This window comes from Nicotiana tabacum, chromosome 2 (genome assembly GCF_000715075.1).
Source record: "Nicotiana tabacum cultivar K326 chromosome 2, ASM71507v2, whole genome shotgun sequence".
Classification (NCBI taxonomy): Eukaryota; Viridiplantae; Streptophyta; class Magnoliopsida; order Solanales; family Solanaceae; genus Nicotiana; species Nicotiana tabacum.
In genome coordinates, this window is record NC_134081.1 from 96,301,140 (window position 1) to 96,312,427 (window position 11,288).

General features: G+C 37.8%; 1 protein-coding gene across 1 annotated transcript; it reads right to left on the bottom strand.

Annotated features, from left to right (window-relative positions):
* Nucleotides 1–1,946, bottom strand: LOC107788133 (AT-hook motif nuclear-localized protein 16-like). The gene has a single exon (XM_016609793.2). It carries the CDS (start codon nucleotides 995–997, stop codon nucleotides 194–196), a length of 804 nt encoding a protein of 267 aa, XP_016465279.1. The 5' UTR covers nucleotides 998–1,946; the 3' UTR covers nucleotides 1–193.
* Between the last annotated feature and the right edge of the window lie 9,342 nt (nucleotides 1,947–11,288).

The window sequence follows — 11,288 nt, forward strand, 5'->3', positions numbered from 1 at the left end:
AACAAGTAAAAAATAATATCTCTAACATTGTGTCACAATTGAAGTACAATTGATATGTGACCTTCTCTCTAACTACAGGGCTTACAATAGAATAGGATAGAACTGAATAACATAAGATATAAAATATTAAATGCCTATACTTTATGATTCCTTCTGGTTATTATTTTTTCCAGTCTCAGACTCTTTAACTAATCTAGGACTTTGATAAAGTCCGTCCAGGTGCCCAAGAATAGACCTCAGGATGCAAAGCACCATTAGTAATTACACTCTGTGGCAAGCTATAAATATCAGGAACATCAACCTGATGACGTTGATGATTCTTTTGGTAATGTTGGTTTTGTGCTGAAGCAGCAGCGACCATTTCATCATCATCTAATGGCAAACGATCAAACGTCGCGTTCATAAAAGTTGCAGCCATAATCACCACTGGCCCTGAGGCAATGAGTGCACCCACCACACCCCCACCTATAACCTGTCCCTGAGCCCCTGCTAAGTAAATTGTTAGCCCTGTTACCCCTGGTGGTGCTGGTGGTGGAAGGACTGACCCGAGCATCGACAGGATTTCAAACCGCCCGTGGAGTGTGACAATGGACCCTGATGTGGCCGGTTGGCGCAATGTCACGTTTGTCACACACCCTGTTGCACTCAGCACGCATATGCCACGTTGCTTCCTTCGCGCAAAATTCACTAAGCTTTCGTTCACATCACAGCCTGAATTCACCTCCATTGCGTGTGCTCGTAATGCATTAGCACTGTCCCTTGTGATAATGATTGGTGGTTTGGGCTTGTTTTTGGAGCCGGCTGGCCTGCCACGTGGTCGTCTTATAGAATCTCTCTCGCGTACAGGCACGGTTACCTTTGGCAAATTTGCAGTAACCATTAGGCCATTTCCATCAATATCAGGCTTGTGGTTACCAATTTTGTCTAGTTCTTGATTCTGGTTTATGGTCTCTTTGGTTGCAGCAGTAGAGAAAGTGAGGTCTGCACTACCAGCCATTTCTTTTACTCCACTCTTGGCTTGCAGAAACTGAAGAGAACACAAAGATTTGGATTAATAATCTGTGTTTAAGTAAGGGGTTTTGGAAGATAAATTTATTGCAGAACCAAAAAGAATGACTAGAGATTAGGAGATGGTTAAGTAAAGCTAATTAATAGTATAAATAATTGGCATTTTAGTTTATTCACCCAATTCCTAACTCTCAACAGATCCCCCCTTTCATGTTGATTGTATCTTCACAAATATATACCAACATCTCATCTTAATTATACTCTACTTGGCCCACACTACATTGCAGTAATTAACTGACACAGACTTCATAAAATTGCAAACTTGATGTGCTTGATTTATATTGGTTATGCCACATTTTTTGCTAGATTCATAAACTGACAATTATGATTGTAAAATTTAGTATGTTTATCTCCATTAAATTTCTGATAATATCATAGACTTATAAAAGTGTGAAAGGCAAAGTTACTTTTCTGCTCTGGGCCGACATTTGATCAAAATGTAACTTTTAACCAGATGTAAGCTCATGAACTTCAGTACTTCACCATTCAGTAGTATTGAACTATGTCCTGGTTTTGTTTTTTTCGTTCATTAAGAGTCATTCCTGCATAGCTTTCTTGAAGTGCCCTGAGGCTGCAGACATATTTGCATGGATCCTAAAATTGATACTAGATAAAAGCATCCGCGTCCATTGCATGCTTATAAGATTTTCTGCTTCTTGAACAAGTGCTGCTAGGCCCGGAGAATCAACCGTAGGGCTTGATCGATGGTTCAATTCATATAATTTGGCAAAAATGTCCTGCTTTATCAACATTTCTGAGTGATTGCAATGCATATAGAACACTAATAGAACTGATGAAGCCTGGCTTAAATTTGATCATTCAGGACTCAAGAATAGCTGAATGGCTTTCTATGTCTAGTGGTGGCCTGCAAGGGCAGATTTACCTTGCCCCAAGTTATGTGCTTCATCCAAATCTGTTACAATAATATGTATCTATATAGATAGTAAGCAAAACCAAAAATGACACCACTAGTAACAAAGGGGTCCATTAACTTGCATGTGAGTGTCTCATCTCTCTTAGGGAGGTTGAGGGTTGGAACCTGCCGACATGGCGTATGTAGGATTTTAGTTAAGCGGTGTTATTGTGTCGATATTTAGAAAATGAGCAAAAGAACAAAATTTCCTAAAGATGCCGTATTATAAATATAATTTAAGTACATTAGTGTACGCCCTCATGAATGAATTTTCGTATTTAAAAATGTATTCATAATATCCCTCGAAAAATGAAGTACTAAATAATTCGTCTACATTGCCAAAAAAAAAAAAAAAAAAAAAACTTTTTCATGTCAATGGATATTCGAAAACCGACTAAACCGACCGAACCGTACTGCGCCGAACTGATTTTTAGGTTTTATTTTATAAAAATAAACCGAAAAAATATTGAACCGTACCGAATAAATTTGACATGTGAAAAATATATTTATCTAGTAAGTTTAAAAATAATAACAAGTAATTAAACTCAAAATACTAATTCCTAAAACCTATTATGCTACATCTACGTAAACTAAGTTATTTCAAATATCTTTATTAGCAAGTCACAAAGTATTCTATCGATAATGAGTAGCAAACTACAATGTATTGAATATGTTTCCTTTCATATAATTTAGATTTATCTTTTTGAATATTTAATCTTCTATATTTTTTATTCTTGAGTCCCAACTTGGTTAATATCTTTTCACTCGTGTGATTTATATTTTTTTTGCCTTTGCTTGGTTTCTTTTACGTTATTGTAGAATAGTTGATGGATCTATACTATAGAAATCTTTCATTTTTTTTAATTCATCACCCTTTAAACAGTAAAAATGTCTAGAGAGTTTTGCTAAGTCCTATAAAAGATCGTATTTTATTGCATTCTATTTCTACTGGTGAATTTTACATGATATTTAAAAAAATACCAAAAATTAACCAAACCGTACCGATACCGAAAAGAAACCGACATGATTGAGACGATTTCGAAAAGTCTAATTTTTGTTATACATAATAGAATAACCGAAAAAATGATATGATACCAATTTTATAAAATAACCGGCCGAACCGAACCATTTACATCTCTAACTTCAATTAACCTTTAAGGCTCCTTTGGCTTACTGGTTAAAATAATAGGGGACGTCCAAAGCTCGATTCCTACCTATTTATGTAGAAGAAATGCGGCTAAATAATTCAAAAATTCTAACCTAGCACTTCATGATACATATATTGCAGGAGACCGGTAGACTATAAAGTACTGGTGTGCCAATTTCTCATAAAATTGTCTATGTCCGTTTTATTTTGTATATTATTTACATGTACATTTAATATAATTTTCTGACGAAACGATGTCAGATAACACTGTTTGGGCTAAGGTACATCGGTCCTATAGGTGTCAACGGGCCGGGCCGGGCCGGTTAGGGATAGAGGTAAAGGGAACCGGCCGATTTCGTTACCGGGTGTCACACCCCTTTTCTACCCCCCCACCCCCCCCCCCTCAAAAAAAAAAAGATAAATATATGGATTATGAATTGTGGGGGGTTAAAAAGTTTTTCCAATTAAAGTGATAAACTTGAATAGGGATTATTTTATTTACAGAGTCGCCACTTGGAATTGAGTTTTTGGGTGTTCCAAGTCACCTTTTATCTAAATCCCTAATCAAAGGAAGGTTTGACTCTATTATTATTGGTTTGCAAAAATAAAGTCCGGGTAAGAAATTCTGTTGACCGGGGAGAAGGTGTAAGGCATTCTCCGAGTCCCGTAGTTCTAGCACGGTCGCTTTATTGACTACAATTTGGCTTGAGTTAATTTTGGATAAACTGTGATTTATTGGTTTCCATGTTTTATCTATCCACTTTTAAAATATGAAATTATCTTTAAACGAATCGCATGTGTGAATCCGTTTTGTTTATTGTGCCAAAATTATGTCATGTGTACGTGTACACAATTAATAATATTTTTATTATATTAAGATTGATTTGGCCGAAGTTGCGCGAACACATACTTTGGTTTTAATTTTGAAAATCACAATTATGCCATGCGAACGCATACATAATCGCAATAAACCAATTAAAAGTGCGCCTAAAACACTCTAACGGTGTTCATTATTCTTCTTAAACTTTGAAATTATTGTGAAGGCCATAGATTATGGAAGAATATCTTTGTGGAAAAAAAGTAATTTAGCCCTTTGGACTAAGTGTAATAATTACTCTATTATAGAAGAAATGAGCCTGATTTTGATTTATTAACTTTGGGCCACCTCTGATGCAAATCTCAAAGCCCATAACGTTGTTAATGTTAGCCGAACCCTCACAGCACATTAATTGTTCTAAAAATCTAATTCATCTTCCTTATCAACCTATGACCCAATTACTTATTTTATCTAAACAAACTGGTGGTCCCTTTTGTCTTAATGGTCCATTTTACCTTCTTCGATTTTGAAACACGTGGATCAAAGCTCATTCTAAATCTATTTACTCATACCAATCAATGTTCTCTGCAATTTCTTATATTATTCAAGGAAATAGTAGTTATCATGAATCAATCTTTAAGCAAAGCAAATGAAGCCAATATATAAGACACTCAAAAATCTTAAGAAAGAGACATGATTGTGGAACGGGATAGTGAATAACAAAACAGTGGACTTTTAATGAGCTTTTTCAATTTTAAGACTCCTATGCCAAAACTTTTGTAACATAGTACAAGATCAGTAAAGTTGAACAAAAGCATAATATCAAATTTATCAAACTATTGCAACTTTAAGATCTATTAAATGCAAACTTATATCTTAGCATGCTAAATTCAGTTGAAACAAGTAGACCAAGAACAGTAGGACATTAGCTAAACAAAGCTGGAATTTTATTTAAACAGTAGATGAAACAAGACGAACCTTAGAGGCAACGAAAATACATATAAAAACTTTTGAGTGAGAGAACTTGATCTAAGAGCAAATTTGACCACAAACGGAAACTTTTCCGACGACCTCGACTGACCTTGTTTGATGATGATTGTGTGATGTTTACCAACTTATTTTTGGAATGGAAATAAAGCTCTGTTCCGCTAGAGCTTAGGGCTGTTTTCAACTGGATTTCGGGCTATTTTTGGAGTGATTTTGGGACTGTTTAGTGGCTGAAGTTTGCTGGGTGTAGGGTTGTTTTTTAGCCATGCTTTGGAGTTATTTTAGCTTGGAAGAAGCTAATTTTTTTCAGCCCTTTTTGGGATGGATTTTGAGGTGTTTTATGGGGTCTTTTGGGGTTGTTTGGTTGCCTTTTTATGCTGGAGTTTCCTGCTGGTTCCCATGGTCAAAACGTGAGTGAGTAGAAGATGGGTTATGAGTGGGGGGACAAGCATGGGGGATAAGCATGGAGGACAAGGGAAAGTGAAGTCGGAAATATGGAGTGAGAAGTAGATAAGTGGAAAAAAATTCAAGCACGGTAAAAAATTAGATGCTCAGAGCATGGCACTCTTTGCTTGGAAATATGAAGAGGTTTTAGGCAAAGAAAAGATGAGCAATATGACTAATTTTTTGCCATACCGTTATTCAAAAGGGAAGAGATAAGAGAAAAGAGTGCAACCGAGTCTTGGTTATGGACATTACGCCGCTTGTAGTTCAAGAAAAATGATGGAATGCTAAGTTGGAGAGTCGAGTGACGTTCCGTCGAGACTCCGGTCTGTAGTCCAGTTATTACATCAAAAATCAAAAAGAAACTAAACAAACCTATCAGCTATGAGTTACAAGATTTCTATCTATAAGTCTTATAAAACTTGATCTTGAATCTTGACCGGTTCTTCACGCAGACTCTGATATGAACCTTGATGCTTGCTAGTTGCAGGTGCTAGTTCATTCTTCTACGACTTCTTCTAATCAAAACGAGAGATGCAATGCTCGTAACTTCAATCGTCTAGAGCAGTCCATATCATTTCCATCTGCTTCTGTATTGGGATTCACTTCTATCTCTTTTTATTCATTTATTTTGGATTGAGACTTCTTTTTTTGTTCATCTCGAATCCTGTGCCTCGAGGTAAAACCTACTCAGATACCACAACAAACAAACGAACGAAATTTTTCTGCCCCAGTTTTCACTAGAAAAATTTCGTGAGTTATTGTAACAAAATTCTAAACTACTTCTTTATTGAAAGCAATAAAAGATCGGGAATGGTGTACCCTAAAAAGATCATGATGATTTTTTTTTGTGTTTTTTTTCTTTTTTGGATATTTTTCCTATATTGTCAAAAAGATATCTCAACTAAGGATTGGTGTACCTTATATTGGAAAAATGTGACTAAGGAATGCTATACCTTATATTGGCAATGATATCAGGGAGTGGTGTACAATGCATTTAAGCTCAAATCAACTAGGGAGTGGAGTACCCTATGTTGGAGAACACAACTAGGGATTGGTATACCCTATACTGGTAAGGAGATCAGGGATTGGTGTACCCTATACTGAAAAGGAAATGTAAGCAGGGGATGGTGCCCTATATTACTGAGAAGGAAATATAACCAGGGGTTGGCGCCCTGTATGGCTGAAAAAAAAATGCGAAATCCCCTTGGCGAAAAGGTTCTACCTGGGTTAAACTATTAAAAGCAAGTCTGGAAAAAGAGTACTTCTTCCCGGATTAAGCTATAAAAAAGCAAGCCTGGGCGAAAAGTACTTCTACCTGAAAATATGAGCTGGATCCCCCTAGGTGAAATTGTTCTACCTGGGTTAAGCTACGAAAAAGCAAGCCTGGGCGAAAAGTACTTCTACCCAGAAATAAGAACTGGATCCCCCTAGGCGAAATGGTTCTACCTGAGTTAAGCTATGTATAAAACCTTGAGCGAAGAGTACTTCTACCCAGAAATATGAGCTGGATCCCCCTAGGCGAAATAGTTCTACCTGAGTTAAGCTATGTATAAAAAATTGAGCAAAGAGTAATTCTACCTGGAAATATGAGCTGGATACCCCTAGGCGAAATGGTTCTACCTGAGTTAAGCTATGTATAAACATCCTGACCGAAGAGTACTTCTACCCGGAACTATGAGTTGGATCCCCCTAAGCAAAAAAGGTTCTACTAGGGTTAAGCTACGAAAAATAACCTGGGTGAAGAGTACGTCTACCCGGAACTATAAGCTGGATCCCCCTAGGCAAAAAGATTCTACCTGGGTTAAGCTACGAAAAACAACCTGAGTGAAGAGTACTTCTACCCGGAACTATGAGCTGGATCCCCCTAGGCTAAAAAGTTCCACCTGGGTTATGAGCTAGATCTATATTTTGACGGTCTTGATGGGTTCGTATCGAATTATGGGACCTGGGCGTATGTCCGGAATCGAATTCGGAGATCCCTAGCTCAAGTTATTAATTTTTGATGAAAATTAAAAGTATAAAAATTAATTGTTTTCAAGAATCGATTGATGTTTGACATTGTTAGTGTTGGGTCCGTATTCTAGTTTTGGAGCCAGGTATAGGTTCATTATGATATTTAAGACTTTTCTCTGAAATTTGGTGAGAAACGGAGTTGATTTGACATGATTCGGACGTTCAGTTAAGAAGATATGAATTTTAAAGTGTTCTTGAGAATTTCATTTGATTTTGGGCTAAATTCATAGTTCTAGGTGTTATTTTGATAATTTGATCGCGCGATTAAGTCCGTATGATATTTTTAGACTTGTGGGCATGTTCGGTTTGGAGCCCCGAGGGCTCGGGTGAGTTTCGGATAGGCCACGGGATGTTTTGAACTTAGAAAATTTTGCTGGTATAATTGAACCTGTTGCAGGCCTCTGATCTCGTAATTGCGAGATCAGGCATCGCAAATGCGAACATAACAGGGTCCGCAATTGCAAGGCTTTCATCATAATTGCGATCAGAAGCCTAGGCCAGTAGTTCTCGCATTTGCGAGGTTACCTTCGCAATTGCGAAGGGAGTCTGGGAAGGGCAGGTTCGCAAATGCGAACATCTACTCGCATTTGCGAGGTTCAGTGGTCACAAATGCGACACTTTCCTCGCATTTGCGAAGGCATCAAGATTGTGAAGGGCATCGCAATTGCGATTGTTCCTTCGCATTTGCGAAGCTCAGGTCGCAATTGCGACACCTGCAGCTGAGTAAAAGGGACTTAGACGGGATTTTTCATTCATTCTTCAAATTTTCAAAACCTAAAACCTCAAGGGGCGATTTTCCAAAGATCAATTCTTCCCCAAATCATAGGTAAGTGATTCTAAACCATTTTCTTTCAATTACCCATTATATTTTATGAATTATCAACCTAAAATCTAGAGTTTTCATGGTAGAATTAGGAGTTAGGATAGAAACTAGGGATTTCGGGAATTTGAGGATTTAGACCTCAATTTGAGGTCGGATTCCAAAACTAATTATATATTCGGGCTCGGGGGTGAATGGGTAAAAGAATTTTGGTCCAAACCTCAGGTTTTGACCAAGCGGGCCCGGGGTAGATTTTTCAACTTTTTGGAGGAAAATTTGGGGAATTTAATTTATGCAATATAATTGATTTCTTAAGAAATATTTGATATTATTGAGTCATTTTTGAATAGATAAGAGTGGTTTGGAGATGAATTCCAAAGGAAAAGCTGTGATTGAGAATTAAGTGGCCTTCGAAACAAGGTAAGTGTTGTGTCTAACTCTGACTTGAGGGAATTAGGAACCTTAGATTATTTGCTAAGTGAAATTCATGTGAGCGGCGTATATGTGAGGTGACGAGTAGTTATGCGCCGCCAATTTACCTGTTTTTCCATGTTTCTTCCATTTTTCTTATATTATCTCTTTCCTATGCCTAATTGCTACATGTTTATACTAGTGTTGTTAAATTGATCGTCATTATCATGTTTACGAATTTTCTGTTGGTAATCGAGTATTTGTTTAAAAGTTGAGATTTATATTATGGAACCAAATATTGAAGTAAGGTCTGTACTTGTTATTCTATCTCCCTATTATTATTTATGCATTGCATTATGGTAAGGGAGAGTGTTAATGTACGAAGGATAATGCCGTGCCATATTGTGAGAGTTAAAAGCACGAAGGGTGATGTCGTGCCATATTGTGAGTGTTAAAAGCATGAAGGGTGATATCATGCCATATTGTGAGTGTAAAAGCACGAAGGTTGATGCCATGCCATGATATGAGAGTTAATGCACGAAGGGTGATGCCGTGCTGTTTTTATTAATTTTTATGGTGAGATTGAGAGTAAAAGCACGAAGGGTGATGCCGTGCATTTTTCCTTACTGTATTCACTATTCCGGTTGATTCATGGTATATTGACTGCTTCGGTGATCATTCTGTTGTAGTTCTTTATCTTGTATTCCCCTCAATATATTCCCCTCCCGACATTTCCTGTTTAGTTCTTCATTTCTGTTATGTCTATATACACTGTTAGATTGTACATGTTGATTTGTAGGTGCCTTGCCTTAGCCTCGTCACTACTTCGTCGAGGTTAGGCTCGACACTTACCAGTACATGGGGTAGGTTGTACTGGTACTGCACTCTGCACTTTCTGTGCAGATTTTGATACCGGCTTGGGTTGATCGAGATTTTGCTATTGGTCCGCTGTCCGGAGACTCAAGGTAAATCTCTCGGCGTTCACAGACCTTGAAGTCTCCATCTATCTTTTCTGTTCTACTGTTTCTTTCATTCAAAGAGTTGTATTTCTTTCAGACTGTTACTTGTGGCAAATTCTAGAATGCTCGTGAATTGTGACTCCAGATTTGGGTGGTACTAATTAATACAGTTTTAAGATATTCCGTACTTATTATATTTCATCTAAGTTAATTATTATTAATTACTGAATGGAAATAAGGAATTGGTTTAATGATTCTTTAACGTTGGCTTGCCTAGAAAGTGAAATGTTAGGCGCCATCACGGTCCCGCCGGTGGAAAATTTCGGGTCGTGACAACCTCTCTCATTTCTTTCCTCACTATCGCCTTATAGTACTCTTTGCGAGTTTTCACTTACAAGACTCTCTCATTTTAATTTCTCTACTTACCATCGCCTTACGGTGCCCGTGAGGGTTTTACCAATAAGACCCTCTCATTTTATTTCTCTCATTTTATTGCATCAGATCCAAGAAGTTGTATCCTCCTATTTTGAAACTCTTTGCCGATTGATCGGAAGGACTTGAACATGATTTGGGGTAAAAAGAATTTGGATTGAATTACAACTTTGAAACCTTTCAGACGAAACCATCGCCGAACCATTATGACATCTACCCCAGCTTCAAAACATTCTGCTTCTTGATTCATTATTAGAGGTCTGACAGCATCTTAGGATCTGGGCACAAAGTCCGCAAGCATGTTATATTATTAAAATCTGCATTAACAAAGCTGAAAAAGGAATAAGAAAGATGACAAGATTAAGAAAAGAGACATTCCTTGACAATGAAATATTAATTTCATTTGATTTTTTTTTAAAGATAGAAGGGTTTACATGAGAAAGTAAGGCAATAAAGTAAAATATCCGGATTACACCTTGAAATAATCCAGACGTAGAAAAGACAGCAAGACCGGTTACCGAGACTCTCGTCTGACAGAGAACTTTTCAGGTTTGGTGAATTTTTTTTTTTTTTTTTTTTTGCTTTTCTTGTGTCTCGGCAATGATTACCATGGCCTTCAGTGCCAGATCAAATTTTCCATCATCACAGATCATTACAAAGACTTGCCCAGTGTTGTAAGCAGGCAACAGATTGTTCATCACATCAAAAGCCTCTTCGTCCCGAAGAACGATTCTTTCGGCTTCAATCAAGTCTTCAACTACCCTCTTGAGGGTCCAAACAGTCCTTAATATCGTGTCCCGCTACTCCAGAGTGGTATTCACATCTAGCATCAGTGTGGTGCGAGGGGGACTCGGGGTTTGGCCGGTTCGGTGCCACTGGCTGCAGCAGACCTAGCCCGATTACCTTTTGAAACAAACTTGAATATGATTCACCAAATGGGTGAACTGATTCCTTTTGAGGGGCTCTCTTGGGCGAGAATTGTATTTGGGAACATTTGGTTGGGTATTATATGGAGACTGGTTGGGACAGGCATTTCTGGGATGTGGAGCTCGATTTTGTATATAATGCTCTAGTCGCGTGTAAGGTTGTGCGTTCATCACCACATAGGGAGGCAGTGCCACGACATAAGCATCATCTTTATGGGGATAATAGTGTTGTGGGACCTTAGAAAGTATATATGATTGGTTGAATGACCTGTGGGGGGGGCCTCGAGCTCGAAGCCATCATGACTCCCTCTTCCCTCCTTCTTCTATTCATCAAACCCCCCGAACCAT

Coding starts and splice junctions, on each gene's coding strand:
- LOC107788133 (XM_016609793.2), bottom strand. CDS start 997: ATGGCTGGTAGTGCAGACCTCACTTTCTCTACTGCTGCAACCAAAGAG.